Raw genomic sequence first — 19,658 nt, 5'->3', positions numbered from 1 at the left:
AAATTTGTAAGTATTTAAATCTTGAAAATCTCGGTCCGACTTTGTTAGTAAAGTAGTTCCATGGAAGCAGAGATCCATCAGAAAATAAGTCTCCCCAAGATGCGGTACCTGCCTCTTTAAGTGGTAGGGCTAGTGCGTCTTCCGCCCAGGGAGGGGGTGCAGTTAGGTCCCATATTGGAGCTCTGCTTGAAAAATATCCTAGATTAATCGAGTATCTCACTCTGTACCATGTATTGGCCATCCCCTGTAGTATCTTCAACTTTATCTTTTTTTTAAATTTGGGATCTCCAAACTTAAAAAGGAAGCTGGCTTGCCCAACTCCCTCACAACTCAACAAAGTAGAAAACATAAGGCCCAGGCCTGAATCAACTGGTGTTTTAAAAAGCATGCATGCATGCGTTAACTGGAATGCCCATGCATAAGCCTGAAGGTCTGGGCCCGCCAACCCGCCCTTCTCCCTCCGACGCCTTATCTTTTTCCAAGCAATTCTTGGATTTTTGTTATTCCAGATAAAAGAGGATATCTCACTCTGCAGTTTTGCAATTAATTTAGGATCAAAAAACAGTGGTATTGAGTTAAATAGAAATGTTATCTTTGGCAGTATGGACATTTTAACTAGATTTATCTTCCCCAAGATGGTGAGAGGAAGATGAGCCCATGCTCTCATCAATTTTCGGCACTGCGCTGCTACTTTTGCAAAATTTAGGGCGGCTATTGTGTTTATATTTTTATCTATGACTATCCCAAGGTATCTCAAGTTAGCCCTCGATGTCGCGCTATGTGTATTTAGGTCAACATTCCAAGACATTGACTCTGTTTTTGAGGCATTCACCTCGTATCCTGACACCTTTCCAAACTCCAAGGCGAGATCTATAATCACCGGAAACGCAATGTTTATATCTGGTGTGAAAATCATGATGTCATCTGCGTAAAGGGCCACTTTTTTGGTCCAATCGCAGTAGACAAATGGTTTAATTTGTTGGTTCTCTCTAAGTTTTTGTGCGAACGGCTCTATATACAGATCGAATAATAGAGGGGACAGGGGGCAACCCTGTCTCGTTCCCATCGTTAACCTGAATGATTCGGACAAACCTCCATTGATCAAAATAGAGGCCGAGGGGCTTCCATACAACAGTTTTATTGCTCTACGGAATTTATTTCCCACGTTGAACTTCAACAAGGCCTCCGACAAATCTGGTTTTGTTTGACTTGACGCTGCATGTCTTTAGAAGTTAATCTAAGATCACTCTGTATTACATGTAACATACACAATTACATGGAATTAGCAAGGTGTTCTTTACCTCAAAAGAATGTTCTTTATTATCCTCTAATCTGTAGTCCAGAAGGACACTTAAAGACATAACACTGCAGTCAAATTTTCCATTTTTTGCTTCCCTGTTAGGATGCACAATGATTGCAGGCTCAGCTGGCAAGACATAGCGCCTCTCAAGACGCTGTCGCCCCATGTTCTCATGCCGTTTTTTCTCTTCTTCCTGAAAAAAATCAGAAAATACCATTTAGTTCAAGAAGAAAATAGAGTTTAATATAAAAACCTGGATTGTTTAAGAAAAACAATGTAGCACAGATGCACAAGTTACTACTTGTGCAACGATATATCTGTAAGAGACATTAGTTAGTGATAGATTTCTTACCTTAGAATATCCCCAGGTGTCAGACTGGATACGGAAAGTTTTGCTAGCAGTACCTCTGCGCATCAGTAGGTGGCGTTGTGCGGTTCCGTGTCCGTCGCTGGCGTCGTTAGCGCCGAGATGACATCACGGAGACTACTTAGGTGCCACCAATGCATGCTGACGTCAGTTCTGTACACGACTTTCTGCGACAGGAGCGCAGAGCCATGCGAGAAACTGACCACTGGTGCGTAAGAAACTAGGGCCCTTAAAAGCGATGTCCCTACCCTAGAAATCTGTTCGCAGAACGGGGAGGATGGGTGGGGCCGTAAGGAATCTATCACTAACTAATGTCTCTTACAGATATATCGTTACACAAGTAGTAACTTGTGCATCTGAAAGAGACACGTTAGTGATAGATTCCTTACCTTAGAATAGATACCCCAGCAATACCAACCCAGGAGGTGGGTCTGCGAACAAGATAACACCAGAAAGTCACAGAGAACAGAACAGCCAAAGAAGCAGTCTCTCCGGACTTGGCTGTCAAGGCAATAATGCTTGGTAAAGGTATGCAGCGAGGACCACGTAGCTCCTGACAGATTCCTGCATAGGGACTCCCCGTCCCAGAGCAGTAGTGGACGCTGTCGCCCGAGTAGAATGGGCAAGCAGCCCCACATGAGGCTCCTTCTTAGCCGAGGAGTAACAGGCCTTGATGCAGAGAACAACCCACGAGAGATGGTCCGTTTGTGCACGGCCCGACCTTTCTTGGTGCCCAGGTAGCCAACAAAGAGCTTGTCATCCGCCCGGAACTGTTGTGTGCGCTTCAGATAGAACAAGAGCGCACGTTTTGGGTCCAGACGGTGGAGCCTCTCTTCCTCTTTTGAAAGATGCGGAGGCGGAAAGAAGGTGGGCAAAGTGATGGTCTGCCCGATGTGGAAGGGCGTGACAACCTTTGGCAAAAAAGGACGGGTCCTTAAAACCACCTTGCCCGGATGAACAGAAAGAAAAGGAGGTTTAGAAGAAAGAGCCTGGAGCTCACTCACTCTTCTAGCAGAGGTGAGAGCAACCAGGAAAGCAGTCTTGAAGGTGAGAAGACGTAAAGGACAGTTGTGGAGCAGGTCAAAGGGAGCACACATCAGAAAGGTCAGGACAAAGTTTAAGTCCCATTGAGGCATGTTGAACGGCACTGGAGGAAATGTGTGCATAATGCCTTTCAGAAAACAGTTAACAACTGGGGACTTAAAAAGAGAAGGCTGGAAGCCGTAGAAAGGCGGCGATGGCTGAAAGGTAACCCTTGATAGTGCCCAGAGCACTGCCCTGCTGGGCCAAAGAAAGAAGGAACAGAAGGACTTCCGAAAGAGGGGCAGAAAGAGGATCCACAGACTTAGCTTTGCACCATGCCACAAACTTGTTCCACCGGCAGGCGTATACCGTTTTAGTGGAGGGACGCCTAGCTGCCAGAATGACATCACATACTTCGGGAGGAAGATCGAAAGCAGTCAACTGTTGCCGCTCAATTTCCACGCATGGAGGTGGAGGCTGGACAGGTTCGGTTGGAGGACCGTTCCCTGCTGCTGCAACAGAAGATCCTCCAGAAGAGGCAGTCGGATCGGGGGTCGATCGCCATGCTGAGTAGCTCGGGATACCAGTATCTTCGTGCCCATTCCAGAGTTACAATGATGACTTGGGCCCGGTCGCGCCAAATCTTCAGCACTCTGGGCAGAAGTGGTATAGGCGGAAAGGCGTACAACAGACCGCAGCTCCACTTGCGACGAAAAGTGCCGCCTAGCGAGCGTCGCCGTGGAAATTCCAGCGCAGAACTGATGACATTGTGTGTTCTCTTCGGTGGCCAATAGATCTAACCAAGGCTCTCCCCACTGCTGAAAGAGACCTTGCGCCACGTCAGAGTTCATATACCATTCGTGATCCATCATGCACCGGCGGCGGAGTTCGTCTGCCCTGGCGTTCAGAGGACCTGCCAGGTGTTGAACCACCAAGGTAATGCCTTGACATTCCAGCCATGTCCCGAGCCTCCTGACATAGGGTCCAGGAACCCACCCGCCCTGTTTGTTGCAATACCACATGGAGGTGGTGTTATCCGTGAACACCTGCACCACACTTCCCCGGACAGAGGGAAGGAATGCTTTCAGTGCAAGTCGGGTCGCCCGAAGCTCCAAAAGGTTGATATGGAGCCGGGACTCCGCCGGAGACCCGAGGCCTCAGTTCTCCGCCTCTCCCAAGTATGTATTTGTATTTATATTTGTAAAGTGCTCTGTAACGCTACGGGCATCCTGGCGCTAAGACACAGTAAACTACAGTAAACTGAGGGAAGCATGCACTGCAGGAGAACATGGCCGGCTATTAAACTCTGGGAAAGAGCCAGGTCTTTACTCTCTTGCGAAACAAACAGCAGATCCTGTATTTGCCGCAGCTCTGGGGGAAAGCTATTCCATAAGCGAGCAGCAACTACGCCAAAAGCTCGTCCTCTCCATTGTAGATCGTTTAATCCTTGGAACAATTGCCAAATTGGCTGCTGATGAACGCAGACTGCGTGTCGGTACATACCATCCAAACCTAGCCTGAAGCGGTTTAGGTCCAAGTCCGCGAATCGCTCTAAAGGCAATACACAAGGACTTGAACAGTATCCTCTGTCTCACTGGAAGCCAGTGCAGATCAGCCAAGGCTTGAGAAGTAGAAGACCTGCGCGTTCTCATCAAGACCAGTTTACCTGCTGCCACCTGAATACTCTGGAGCCGCGAGATCAAATAACACGGAGACTCCAGTAGTAAAGCATTACAGTAATCCAGGCGGCTAAGAATAACACTCCTGACCACTAAGCCTCTGACCTGAGGCGGCAATAGTGGTAGTACCTTACGTAACCCTCTGATGAGCACATAGCAATGTCTGACTACTTTGTTTACATGTGATTCCAAGTTAAGCTTCTCATTGAAGCTAACCCCCAGGTTACGAACCGTGCTGACAGGAACCGGAGGTATGTCAGTAGGAATGGGCCAGAAGTCAGAGGGCAAGACTGATGGCACTCTACCTACCCCGCAATGCAAAATCTCCGTCTTGTCACTGTTGAATTGCAGAGCGTTATTTCTCAGCCAGGATGCCATTTCGTTCATACACTTATGGAAAGTTTCTTGGGAGTCTGCATGAACGCCATCCAAGGACACAATCAGTTGAGTGTTGTCGGCATAGTTAACTACACTTATATTCGCTTTTATAACATCCAGTAATGGCCGCATGTAAACATTAAATAAAATGGGGCTGATTGGGGACCCCTGAGGGACCCCATGTTTACTGACACAGAAATCTGATCGGAAGGGAGGTAAAGCGACAGCCTGCCGTCTACCTCTCAGATAAGACTGAAACCACTGCAAAGACACACCTGTCACTCCTGCCTCCTCCAATCTTGCCAGTAAGACCGCGTGGTTCACAGTATCGAATGCAGCGGACAGGTCCAGCAAAATCAAAGTCGCCGATTGCCCCCTGTCCGCACGCATTCGAAGATTGTCCAGCACCGTGACCAACGCGGTCTCGGTCCCATACCCTGGTCGAAAGCCAAATTGATCTTCCCCCAATTTGTTGTTAACTTCTAAAAAGGCAGAGAGAGCTCGGCTAACCATACGCTCCACAATCTTTGCGGGGCAACGATAGAAGGGAGATAGGTCTATAATTCCCATAGCGGTCGGGTACCAGTGAGGTTGTTTTGAGCAGGGGAGTTATTATTGCCTCCTTCCAACACAATGGGACCACCCCGCTACGGAGTGATTGATTACACAGCTGGTGTAGCAGTGGGAAAATCTCGAGGCCCAGCTCTTTCCACATTTTTTGGGGAATGGATCCAGCGGAGATCCAGAAGAGATCCCCATTGCCACCCTGACAAACTCGTCCTCCGTAGGCAACTCCCAATGGCCAAGGGCAGCCCCATTGCGCTCTGGCGCCCCGTACCCAGCAGCCAATTGGGTATTGATTCCCATTTCCCCCCTTTCCCAAGTGCCTAGTGGATTATCTGGTGTCAAACCTTCAATGATCCTGTTAATCTTATCCTGAAAGAAAGATGCCAGGCCATTACAGAGCTCTTGTGACGGGGTGATCTTATTGCTCGTACAGTCAGGATTTGTCATATCTCGCAAGATAGAAAAAACACATTTGGCACTATTTGGAGATTTTAAAATGAGCTCTGCAAAGTATGCTGCCTTAGTAGATACTATCTCTTTTTTGTACTTTGTTAGTCATTCCTTCCAGATTACCTTATCACCATCAGCATAGTGCAATCTCCACTGTCTTTCGGCCCGTTTACAGAGTAGCTTATAGGCTTTCAATTCCTCCGTGTACCACGGGGCAGAGGGTTTCCCCCGTTTCCTGATCTTCTTCAGGGGAGCCAGCTGATCAATTGTCCTAGTTATTTGCACGCAGAGATCTATGTAATTCTCATCCACCCCCTTCCCTGGGTCAAACAGAGACTCCATATGGAAAAGCGGGGCCATTTTAGCCTTCCTAGCTAGGGCCTTCCAATCCCTACCCAGTGCATACCTTTCCTCCATAAAGGTAGGTCTGTTCCTGCTCCCGGACTTCACTTGGAATTGGACCAGGCAATGATCAGACCAGCTAACTGGTAGGATATTACCCATTGTGACCAAATCATCCTCAGAGAATACCAAATCCAAGACATGTCCTGCATTAAGGGTAGCTTCTTTGACCAACTGTACCAAGTTCAAATTATCACAGGACTGGATAAAGTCGTTATAGATTCAATCCATCTTCCCATTAGGCCAAAGATTAAAGTCACCCAATAGCAGCAGTCTACGATAGGTAAGCATCAAATTGCTAATCACCTCCGCTAGCTGTCGCTGCTGTTGGGCGTTCACTGCCCCCGGGGGTCTATAACAGACCATACCCGTCAGAATATGCCCAGTCCTATCCATCAACAAGACCCCCAAAATTTCCACATGTGCAACCTCGTCAATATCCAGAGGAGCGAAGTTCCAGGAATCTTTAAATATGATCCCTGTCCCCCCCTGCCCCCCCCCTGCCATTGGGTCGTGCTTTGTGAAATGCTTTATACCCTGCAGGGCATGCTAACCCCAACTCAAGATCTGACCCTGCGTCCGTCCACGTCTCGGTCATGAACAGGACGTCTAACTTATGTAGTTCAATCACAAGTTGAATTTCTGTGGGGTGTTTTGGGAGAGACCTCACATTAAGAAGTCAGCAGTTCAGATTACCCATTTGTGGCACGTCCAAAACACTCCCCTCTAAATGATCCAGAGCAGATACTCAGTGAGCGTTGCCACGCTCTCCTATATCATACAGCTGCTTTCTGGTGTAACGATAGCTGGGGATTGTTATGGGCATGTGCTTTATACCTACAAGGAGGCTTGCGCTAGGCGCTGCCAGTGCGCGGACGGGCTTGACTTTGGCGCGACTTCGGCACTGCGCGCGTCCGCTGCGTGGTCGCTCCAGTGTGACGCTATATAGGCGCCGCTGGACTGTGACTGGAGCGCTAACCCCCCTCAGCCCGGCGAAGCACTCCCATGTGAGCGCTTAAACATTTTATTAAAAGATTCAGGCAATTTTTAAAAGATTATTTCATACAATACAGTTGCCCCTTATACATGTCAAAAACGCAGCAGTAAAGTGCACCACAAATTTTATAAAAATTCACGATTTTTAAAAGTGTTTCGTTTTCCGTTTTTCCGTTTCCTAAAGTTCCTAATCACAAGGTGCCGCTAAATATATACAATAAATGTAAAATATAGACGCGCCACAAGTCAGTTTATGCCGATGCAACCCTTAGTCAGCAATTCCCCGTGTCTAGTAATGCGCGGTCGCTCCAGTGTGACTGGACTGGAGGAAGGACGCATCTGTCACCACTGTGTGCTCCGGTTGGGGAAGGGAGAGGGATCTGCCGCTGACCCAATCGCGATTCGTGAGCCACCACTGCAATTGGTGTCCCGTGCCCTCCGAGATCTGGAAAATGATCAGACAGGTTGCCCTGATGCTGCGCCCACTGGAACTTCAGGTCCCACTGCAGAGCCTGCATATGCCATCTGGCATGCTGAACCAGCAGGATGCAGGAGGCCATCAGGCCCAGGAGCCGGAGGGTCATCCTGACTGAAACCCGGGATAGAGGCAGAAAGATCAGAATCATAGCCTGAATATCCCGGACTCGCTCCTCGGGAGGATAAACACGAAACTGTGTCGAATCCAGAACCGCTCCGATGAAAGGGAGCTTCTGAGAGGGACTCAGGTGCGACTTCGGCACGTTGATGGAGAACCCCACCGAATGCAGGAGGTCGGCCGTAGTCTGAAGGTGGGTGACAACTGCCTGGGGCAGGCCCACCTTCAACAACCAGTCATCGAGGTAGGGGAATACTGACACTGCTGACCTGCGCAGGTGAGCTGCGAACACCGCCATCACCTTCGTGCACACCCGAGGGGCGCTGGTAAGGCCAAAGGGGAGCACGACAAACTGAAAATACTCCTTGCCTACCATGAACCACAGGTAACGCAGGTGGGCCGGCAGGACAGGGATGTGAAAATATGCGTCCTGAAAGTCTTCAAGGTCGAGGGCAGCCAAGACCTCAGCCAGAATCAACATCTTGAAATTCTCCTTCGGGAAGAAGGAACTGGCGTTCCTGAGGTCCAAAATGGGGCGCAGGCCCCCCTTGTCCTTCTTGGCTACCAGAAAGTAGTGGGAATAACAACCACGTCCTACTTCTTGCCCAGGAATAAGCTTGATGGGCCACTTGGCCAGCAGGGCCGTGACTTCCTGCCAGAGAAGCGCAAAGTGATCCCCCGACATGTGGTGGAACTGAGGTGGCATGGCGGGGGTAGATTCGAAGTGGAGGGAGTAACCCCTTCGTACAATTTGCAGCACCCACCTGTCCAAAGTGACAGAACGCCAGTGGGGGAGGTGATGTTGAATCCTTCCGCTAACTGGCGTGTGATGCACCCCAAAGCTCAGACTAGAAAGGCTTTGAGGAGGATGCTGCGGGAGCAGAGGTGAACTGACCCTCATGCTGGCCCCCGGAGCTACCACGGCAATCTCCATGCCCCCGGCTGCACTGGGCCTGGTTCTGCGCAGGCTTTTGACTTAACGAGCGGGCAGGGGCGCTACTTCCATGGTCACGAAGGGAATGAAAGGTAGACGTGGCCTGGCGTGTGGCTGAAAGTCCTAAGGACTTGGCCGTAGCTTGAGAGTCCTTAAAACGCTCTAGCCCACCAAACAGTTTCAAAGGGTACCTCCACAAGCGAGCTCTGGACGTCCGGAGAGAACCCTTTAGATCTCAACCAGGCGTGGCAACGAAGCGTCGTTGAAATTGCCCTACAGAGAGAGTCCACAGTGTCTAAGCCACAACAGATGGCGAATTTAGCCGCAGCACCTGAGCAACTGTATCACACACTGCGTGGGAATAGCAGCCCAACAGACATGCGGTGTTCACTGAACGCAGCCCCAAGCTGGTCGAGGAAAACAATCATTTGCCAAACTGCTCCAGACTTTTAGAGCCCTTATCCGGTGGAGTCGTGGGAAATGCACTCTGGGAGGTCGAAGCATGAATGACCAGACTCTCCGGCGTCGGATGAGTGGTCAGAAAGGCAGGGTCGCACGGCGCCGGACGATGACGCCTGGCGACGTTCTTATCCACAGGGGCCTCTGTGGCCGGTCGTGACCAAGTGCCCAACAAGACGTCAATGAGGGCATCAATAAAGGGCAACCGTGGCTCCGATGATGTGGACGCCGACTGGAGCACCTCAGTGAGGAGATTAGTCTTTAGGGCGGCCGTAGGGAGATCAAGGTTAAGAACCTCAGCTGCCCGACGGAGCACCACCGTGTACGAGGCACCTTCCTCCATAGTAGGCGGGGGAGAGGGCGCCAGGCTCTTCCAAGTTGTCTGCCCAATCCTGCTCAGAGTCACACTGATGAGCCAGAGGGTCCTCGGACCCCTCCTAGTCATCCTCTACCTCCGCCGTGTGTGGCACCGACACGGCAGCGGTGGGGTAGGGACCGGGGAAGGAACGAACGGCGTCGAAAGCGGCGCCGTCTCCCAATTCGGATCCCAAGCGGGGACAAAACCATCCGGGAATCAGGGTAAAGGTGGGACCAACGGCATCCACTGCGGCGCCGCAGGTGGAGCCGAAGGTGTGGCTGGGGCCAGAACCGGCAGCATGGGACCTCATGGCGCCGTGGCCGGAGCAAATGACGCAGGATCCTGCGGCGCCGGGGCCGCCGGTGGAGTCGGCGGCCCGGCAGGATCCTGACACGGGACCGCAGCCCCGAAGGCGCACCGGCGGGAGCCCGAGGCCTAAACAGGCGGTCCATGGCAGCAAGAAAATCTTGCATCTGTGCGGGAGTCGCCGACGGACCCGGGTAAAGCAGGTAGGACGCGGGACTCTCAGGCTCCGAAGGAGTCGCAGGGCAGAGCCCATGTCCCCCTCCTCCGCATCCGGGGACCGAAGGGGGGACGTCGGAGAGCGACAACGCTTCTTCGACTTCTTTTTGTGACGTCTCTTACCCGAATCCGAGGGTGAAGAGTTGGAACCCGAGCGGTGGCCCCACGAGTGTTCTCTAGAATGGCCCCGGGACCGCGAACGGCGCTGGGATTAAAGCCAAACTTCAATCAACTTCCGGTGCCGCTCCCTCAAGGCCTTTGGGGCCATGGCCCGACAGTCCACACAGGACCGAGAGTCGTGGTCGAGCTCCAGGCAGTAGAGACACACGTCGTGGGGGTCCGCCACCGACATGTTGTGACGGCAGGCCCCACAGGACTTGAAACCAGGCATCCCTACAAGCACCAGAGAAGACCAAACAGAGACAAAAAGTCCCAAAAGGATAGTCAAAAAGTGACTAAGGCACGTGCTCTAAACGAATCTGCGCTTATTTGGCCTGGAAAAATAAAGACCGGACGTCAGCGTGAATGGGTGGCGCCCAAGTAGTCTCCGTGACGTCATCTCGCCACTTACGACACCAGCAATGGACACGGAGCCACACGACAACACCTACTGACGCACAGAGGTACTGCTAGCAAAACTTTCCGGATCGAGTCTGACGCCAGGGGATATTCTAAGGTAAGGAATCTATCACTAACATTTCTCTTCCAGATATATATACCTCATTCGCAAACCTACTATTGACTGTAGGACTGCAAAACCTGTAGTAACAACTATAAAGTAATTCTGAGATGCAATCGTTTAAGTGAACATCAGTATACATATTCGCAGTGGTTTTTGTTGAGTATCACCTGGCCTCTACTATACAATATATCGCACACTCACCAAGGAGCCTGGGCTCGGCTGAATGGTATAAATAAAGGGCTGAGTATTGCTCGTGGTTCTTTGGCGAGACCAGTACCAAGGGTCGTGTGGAGTTCAATAAAGCGTGGTTGTTCTAGGCCCGACGGCCTATGCGAAGGGTTGCCTTGGGCCCTTTACACTGGCAACGAGGTTGGAGTTCTCTCTGGGTGCGAGAGAGCCCACCTCTCGCCACAGAGTACAGTGTGGCAGGGTGGGCTTTGCCAGCGCGTTCTCTTTGGAGTGAAGCTGGTATGCACATTGCTGTGAGGCGGCCGGTCTTCCCAGTCCCCCCCTACGGCTGAGTGTGCTATGGATGTCTATGGATTGACCTGAGGAGAAGTGTTGTGTTTCCGTGCACACGGTCGGACTGCGCGATGGCTGCAAAAGAAACATGTTGCTGTAGTTCCGGGCAGGAGCAGGCCTCGTGGACAAGGAGTTCCTTCGAGGGGACATGATAGAGCTGAGTGGCAGCAGGTGCACCGGTCGAGGTGCAAGACCCTATCCAGGCACTGGTGGGAAGGCATGCGCCAGTCGAATCAGCGTCCCCGGAGGTGGCCCACACAGGCATGGCCGTGGCAGTATGCCCGGTGAAAGTGGATGGTGGAGATTCCGCATGCAAGTTGCCTGATGAGTAACAGAGGTGAGAGGCTTTCAATACGCGCCAGTGATCCAGTGCAGGTGGTAAAAAGAAAGTGCAGGACGCCAGGGGTGCAAGAGGTCAGTTCGCCAGGGGCTGAATCGAAAGCATAAGCCTAGATGAAGGCGCCCCCAGCATACTCAGTGGATTCAGCATTGGAACACTGTGTGAAAAAGAGAGGGCACCATGTCAAAAACACCCATTGAGAGTGCTGTCTCTTCGTGCCAGGCGGATGCCTCATTCATGCATCCAAACAGTGCGCATGCACCAGTGGCGGGGCTACCATTTTTCAGTCAATTGGCAGACCCTGTGAAATCTGCTCCCCATTGGCAACAGTGGTTGGGGAGGTTGAACAATTACTTTTGAGCAACTCAAGAGACTGATAATGTTGTAAAGCACTCTATAATGCTTCAAATGGATGGTGATGAACCCTATAATGTGTTTAAAAATCTTCCAAATACTGGGAGTAACACTGACTCTGATGCAGCAGGGGCCACGCTCAACAATTGTAAACAAAATTCCTAGGCAGTTCAATCGATAAACATTACATCAACATTTTTTCATCGGAAAAAGGCAACTGATAATAAAGAACTCAGTGTAAAGAGAGAGGGTTTGTTAAAATGTACAAAGTTTCATTTTATTCATATATTTTTTAAAAAAGGGGAGGAAATGCATATTGATAATGGGTATGAAAGTTAAATCTGTTATACAGTTGGTATTATACATTCATGATTGCTAATGATGGTTTAGAAAACAGTATAATATCAAACAATCAAAAATACAAAATTATGATACTGGAAACATTCAAACAAGGACTAGTGCAAAAGTGCCTGTGAGATGTCAATTCTCGACGAGCGTTTCAGCACCATGGGTGCCTTCATCAGGAGTGCCACAAGAAATGTATCATTGCAGGGGTGGAAGATGTAGTTATTGCGTTTGAAGATAAGAGGGAGGTTAAAAAACAGGATACCAGGTACTGCTCAAAAGCAGAAATGTTCGCAGTGGGAAGAATGGTCAATTGAGAACCACATAAAAGGACTAATGGTAGTGGTCAAAAGTGTAGGTCATCTGATGTTGAGGGCTCCACTGCAAGCAGGAAGGAATCTCCTACGGTCGTTGGAGGATGCTGCAATAATAAAAGAAGTGTTGTCACAATCTTTACTGGTCGATATGAGGCATGGAGACACAAACAAGGAACTGTATGAAGATCCAAAGGTTGTTCTGTTAGTCTCTGTCAGTGTTGCTAGCTAGAGATTTATCCACGTTGCCTCAAAAGAATATAATTCATAATAAGGAAGGAATAGGTAGAGGCAGTCCGGTTGAGCAGCCGGGAATCTGGTTGGACGATTTAATAGACCCCACATCCAGGGAGTTGTAGTGCTGCGGCTTGTGTCGATCTCTGGGGTTCCCTCGTGTAGCAGGGGCCACGCTCAACAGGTACTTTGACCCACAATTAAATCCTGATTATGAAAAGTTTACATTGTGACAGGCCCAGCTGCAAGAGAATAAATCAGTCGATGCTTTCTATGCATGCCTTAGAAGGCTCGCTGACACGCGCACAACTATAGACCGGCTGGATGAGATCAGGGTGCAAAGTATACAAGAGTGCAGATCTTCAAATTTTAGAAAGTTGATAATGCGCCAACCTGGAATATCTCTTGATGAAAGGATTGATCCTTGCTAGGTCCCATGAGTTAGTGGACAGTAGAGCAGAAGATATGGGAGCAGCTCTGGCACGAGGGGCTGCAGGGGTGTTGACTCCAAATATGACAAAAGTCAAGGAAGAAAGAGTTAAAACCATCCAACACAGACTGGCCAGGGACAGACAGACAAGGGGTCCAAATTCGAGTGAGATGTCCTGTGGGGCCATGCACAAGTTAGCAAGTGGTTGTCTGGCGAATGGGAAACCCTGTTTTAGCGTTAGCCGCGTGACTGGGTCAGGACTTCGTGGGCGCAGTTGGCCTACTATTAGACACCTAGCTGTGGGGGAAGAAGAGGAAAATGGTGACACTCAGTCGGAACACAAAGCACTCGAAGGGTGCTGTGTGGCAGATGACGAGGACGGAGAAATACTTCCAATCTTCCTTGTGGGGCGTGACCAGCTGTGGAAAAGACTGCCCTCCTGTGCCATATATCTATTGAAGTAGTCAGGATCTCCGCTCTGTTGATCCAGGGGTTTCAGTGAATGTGATGGATGACACACAGTTCTGGAAGTTGAAACCACGGCCCCAGCTCGTACCGACTAAGGCGAAGATTTATGTATGGGTGTCACAATCCCATTCTCCTATGAGGAGGGACTGAGGTGTTAGTTCACAGTGAAGGAACGATAGGTCTCACCAAGGTTCACATGACCAGAGGAGTTACTGGGACTCTTGTAGGGTGTAATACGGCTGAGGATTTGGGGCTAGTTTTCTTTGCTTGTCAGATTCCCGAGGCCATTTTGGTGGAGTTTCCAGAGTTGGATAATGGCCTAGGATGTTTGAAAGGCGTAAAAGTTAAGTTGCACATTAACAAAACCATTCGCCCTGTGTAATTATGACATAGAACAGTCCCCTTTCACCTGCAACAACAAGTGGAGGAGGAGTTGGGTTAGAAAAACCTGAACAGTTGAGGGCCATTGAAAAACTATCGGGAGCCCACCCCGTGGGTTTCCCCGCTTGTGAATGCCCCAAAGGCAGAACTACCTGGGGCTATAAGACTGTGTTGAAATGAGATTACCTAATAAAGCAATTTGACAGTAAAGAGATATCATACCCACCATGGATGAAATGGTAGCATATTTATATGGGACTGAATGTTTCTCAAAAATGTTACTGAATGCCGAATCTTATCAACTGTTACTCGACAAAGCGAGTAGATGCATTACAACATTTTCTACCCATGTGGAGTTGAGACGATATCGCAGGCTCAGCTTTGGGATCACCTCAGCTGCGGAGGTGTTCCAAGAAGGAATACGAGAAACCCTATCAGGCCTAGTAGGGGTGATTAATGTAAGTGATGGCATTTTGATCTTCTGCAAAACTCTGTAGGAGCACCATGTGAGGTTGAGAGCAGAACTATAGTGCCTAACAGAAAGTGGCCTGACACTCCACCACCAAAAGTGTCTATTTACACCGACTCAGTGGATTTTTTTTTTACAGATTACGTTTCACACTAGGGCCCACAGGTTGACCCCAGAAAGTGGAAGCTACCCGACCAGTCGATGTACCTCAAAATGTAATGGAGGAACAAAGTTTCCTGGGGATGGCTAATTATTGCAGACGATTAATTTCGAAAATAGCAACTCTTTCAGAATTGCTAAGGGATCTACAAAGCATGACACACAGTGGGAGTGGACTGGAAAAGCAGCATAGGCATTTAAGGCAGTGAATGAGGCACTCTTGCATGACCCTACCATGGCGTATTTCAGTCCTCAAAAGAGAATGGAGTTGGTAGTTGATGTAAGCCCAGTGGGCCTGGGGGACAGTGCTGCTACAGAAGAAAAGTGCTCAGTCTGTGCCCACTGCAAACACCAGCCAGGCACTCATGTAAGTGAAAATGCGTTATGCCCAGTTCGAAAGGGAAGCTCTAGCGAAACACTCAGCATGCCAGCACTTTTATCATCTCTATTTAGGTAGGCAGAAATTCATAATAGTGACAGACCACAAGCCATTAGTTCCTTTGTTCACTGGCCCTGTCTGTAATGGACCCCCGAGAATTGAGAGTTGGCAGTTCAACTTCAACAGTATGCATCTGAGTTGGTTTACAGGCCTGGTACAAACAATCCAGCTGACTATTTGCCACGTCTCTGGCAGAGGTTGAATACCATCCTTGACAGAGAAGCGGATGAAGGTACGGAGGCATTCGTGAAGATGATTGTGGAAGTGGCACGGCCAGCAGCGCAATCAATAGTGGAGATCCTTGAAGCAATAGCAGAAGATGAATGTATACAGAAAGTGAAAGAGGCCCTCAAGAACCGGATGTGGAGAAAATATCTGGATGGCATCAAATTGCTGACCATAGAAGATCAATTGGTTATAACCCAGAAGTGAAAGGTACGAAATGAGTTGAGCACGAGTGCTAAAGGACTGCTGTTGAGAGGCCAGCCAATTGTAATTTCAAGTGAGGCTATGGGCTCGAACAGTGGATTTAGCACACCAGGGCCATCAAAGGATTTGTATAACCAAGGCTCGGCTAGGGCACAAAGTATGGTTCTGGGCAAGGATAAGATGGTTGATGAATAAGTAAGAAGTTGCCACTTGTGTGCCATCACACGTGGGGTTTCCCCACTAGCACCAGTGATCACGGAGGAAGCGGTTATGCAACCCTGGTCATCTGTCAACAAGGATTTCGGAAGCTTTCCGGATGAAAGACTGTCCGCAGTATTCATTGAAAGTCATTCAAAATATCCGGCGGTGGAGCTGCTGATGTCCACATCTTTTACTAACGCCATGCCAACCTTAGAGAAGATCTTTGCAACATTGGCACCCTGATGAAATAAGAACAGATAATAGACTACTGTTTCATGCTCAGGAATTTCAGGACTACTTGCTAAATTGAATTCACAGAAAGATAACTCTCCAATGGCCACAGGTAAATGGTGAAGTAGAGCGTTTTATACGAAAACTAAATAGAGCACGCAGGATTAGGGTGTACCAGAGTGAAGACATGGAATGTTGCTTATATCAGTTCCTCAGAGCATATTGGCAAACTCCTCACAGTACATCTGGCTGTGCCCCCAATGATCTGATCATGAGACAGAACATGAGGGATGTTCTGCCAGCGAGCCCGTGTTGGGAACCCAATGTAATTAATGTAAAGGAGGCGCAAGACAAACGGAAAGCCACAAATGAGAGAGCCATTAAAGATCGAGGTGCAGCGGTCCAAGACTTGAGAGTGGGTGACAAAGTGATCATGAGAGATCTTCACCCGGGATGGAAGTATTGTAACCCCTATAAGGAGGAGTTGTGGAAAATTGTGGATGTAAAGGGAACCATGATAAAAGTAGAGAAGAGAAGCGACTGTATCCAGGAACATTAGATGGTTCAAGATAATCAGATCACAGATGCCTGGCCAAGCGACAGGCTGGGTCCAAACTGGGGTGGTGAAGTGAGCAAAAGGACTATGGATTTAACCCAGCTCTCTTGACTTTTGGTGAATGTTTGATTTATTCAGCATTCAGTCCATCATGTGTTGCTACAGCACTTTTTGCCCTAAGTGGGATGGGTATGCCCAGACATGGGTCCCTCGCTAGCTGTGCCACTGGATTCAAGCTAGCCTAGCTGATGAGGGGTGATACCCTGGAAACAGTCCCAGGATGCTTGTTTCCGGTCCAGGTAGGACCCAGTTTGACAGTTCGGGCTGGACTGTTCCCATGAGAAGCAGGATCAAGACTGATTTGCATATGATTGGGTCCAAACCGGGGTGCTGTGGTGAGCAAAAGAACAATAGATTTAACCCAGATCTCGTGACTGGGGGTGAATGTTTGATTTATTCAGCATTCTGCTCATCATTTTGTTGACGCCTCACCTTGATTGACAGCAGCAAGGATTTCAATGAATGTGAACTGACCGCAACTCCAACAGGTTGATGTGGAGATGGGTATCAACAGGAGGCCATATTCCTCTGATCTTCTTCCCTTCTTTATGACCTCCCCAACCCAGCCAGGATGCGTCATTCATCACCGTCAACTATTGGCAGGATATGGAGAGGAGTCTGCCATTGGTCCAATTGCTGTTCACCAACCTCCACTGCAGATCTATTGCAGCCTCCTCCAAAACCTGGGTGGAATCTTATCAGTTACCTTGGCGCAAGGCCCACTGAGGTTTCAGATCCCACTGCAGAGCTTTTATGTGCCACTATGCATGGTTGACGAGCAGAATGCCGGAGACAGAAGGCCAACAGTCCAAGAAGCCTCAGAGTCACCCTCAATGAGACTCAGGAACGAGGCTGAAACTTCGGGACAACAGACGGAATGCCCTTGACTTGTTTATTACGGAGGGAAGGCACAGCAACACACAGTATCCAGGAAGGCTCCAATGAAAGGAACAATGCAGAGGAGCCAGGTGTGATCTCAGCCGATTGAAAGTGAACGCCAACAATGTAAGAGGTTTTGCAGTCATCTAGAGCCAGTCGTTGCAGTGTGGAAAGACTGGTACACCTGAACTCTGAAGGAATTCTCCGACAACTGCCACGACCTTCAGGAACATTTGATGGGCACTGGTGAGGCTAAAATGGAGCGCGGAAAACAGAAAATGCATGTGGCTCACGTTGAAATACAAGCAGTGCAGCACAATGGGAACATGGGAATAGATGTTTTGCAGTTCCAACAGTATCATCCAGTCTTCTGGATAGAATAGTCTGAGAAAATAAGACTTCAAAAGGCGGAAATATTGTCTTTTCCGCCTTTTGAAGGCGGAAAAGACAATATTTTGTCCCACAGCCCACACAGTGGCACTATGGCACCAGGCAAACTCTCGTTTAGGCTAGGCAAAGATCCTCACCCAAGCAAAACCACTGTGGTGTACCCAAAGACCGGGACTCTTGGGTCTACATCCCGGTTTTGATAAATGGGACATCATTGGAATCCCTACCATTGGAGACTTGGTGAAGAAGGGAGCACTTCTCAAATTCAAAGACTAGCGAAAGAAATATGACATGGCCCAAGTGGAGGTGTTTAGATACCTACAAATCAGACAAGTCCTCACCACTGCCTTCCCCGACATGACAGACATTCCAGATTTGTCTCCCCTGGAGGACAGGCTTCTTGATGGACCGTTGCTCACCAAAGCCATATTGTTAACATACAAGAAACTATGCAATAATCTACCCGATACAGTCATTAAACTCTGAGAGAAATGTCAGGCTGACCTAGGGCCCACTGACGACGAGGACTGGCAGACGGCACTGATGTCCCCCCGGGAGGCAGTCATACTTCGTTACCGACTTATCCAACTCAAAAGTTTACATAGATCTTATCTGACCGCACTTACCCTAGAGAGGATTGGCACTAGGACGAGCACACACTGTCTTCTGGGCTGCCAACAGGATGCAACTTTTTATCACATGATATGGGATGGCCAGGGGATCAGACCTCTGTGGGAGGAGGCTACGGGCAACATTCTGGATGCCCTGGGGAAGGAATACACCCTTACACTTAGAATAGGACATGTGGGAACAGACTGACCTAACAGACACAGAACAACAATTTAAACACAGGGATACACTCTGGTTAAGCGGGAGATAGCGAGGAGGTGGGGGGTGGCGGACAGACCTTCACTCAGAGTATGGGTCAGAGAATACGACAAATGCATGATGGCAGAAAAAGAGGTGTTCAAAGCGAGAGGGTGCCACAAGAAATGGGACAGGAAGTGGGGTAAGTGGAACACCTACAGGGGTGACCTATGTATTTCCCCATCACTAGAAATGGAACTGCAACGCACTGGAGAGCGACACTTGAGTGTACCCTGATTGTATCTGATGCCTTTCCCGGACGACTTTTAAGTAAATGTGGAATATGCAGACTGTTGATTGCAAATTTATGTGACTTTATTATTGTGAAAATCTAATAAAAACATTTATAAAAATAATAATAATAATATTAATATGAAGGCCTACGCCAATTTCAAACCATCTAGTTCCAATTTCAAAGGGCAGGACTTTTGCTGTGGTTCATTTTGCCAAAACAGCTTGAAATTCTGGCAGGAAAATAAACAAGTTCCATGAAAAAAGCTGCTTTGATGTGGATGGAAGGTGCAGCATGTCAGAGAGGAATAGCAAGGTGTAGCCTGTTGAAATACCTGCAGAATCCACCCATCAGATGTTATGTCCTGCCACCCATGGAGAAAATTACTGAATCCGCCTCCCACCAGGTGGTTGTGTGCTGCTAAAGGAAAACTAAAGTGGCTTGGAGGCTGCTGCTGGAGGGGGGAGAGACCGAGGGAGCGCTCGGTGACTCTGCTTTTGTAATCTACCTAGTCTCGGGTCGATGAAAGACAAACTGGAACACGAAATGAGAGCTACACCTGTGAACACCTACAAGACAGATTTATTAGTTTGTTGTATAGAAAGGAATAGAAAGGAATACAGTATAAATCCGCTACTTCGCGGTA

The 19,658-nt window shown here is 49.0% G+C and overlaps 1 protein-coding gene across 6 annotated transcripts in view; it reads right to left on the bottom strand.

The window, feature by feature from the left end:
• The window catches only part of CCAR1 (cell division cycle and apoptosis regulator 1), a 1,607,854-nt gene that overhangs the window by 667,768 nt on the left and 920,428 nt on the right, over window positions 1–19,658 (bottom strand). For all 6 annotated transcript variants that reach the window (XM_078643192.1, XM_078643189.1, XM_078643190.1 and 3 more), the window contains one exon: window positions 1,302–1,493. In XM_078643192.1, coding sequence (XP_078499318.1) covers window positions 1,302–1,493 — 192 coding nt within the window. The remainder of the gene's footprint in view (window positions 1–1,301; window positions 1,494–19,658) is intronic.

This window comes from Lissotriton helveticus, chromosome 5_1 (assembly GCF_964261635.1).
Source record: "Lissotriton helveticus chromosome 5_1, aLisHel1.1, whole genome shotgun sequence".
NCBI classification, from domain to species: Eukaryota; Metazoa; Chordata; class Amphibia; order Caudata; family Salamandridae; genus Lissotriton; species Lissotriton helveticus.
This window is presented reverse-complemented; position numbering and strand designations above follow the sequence as displayed.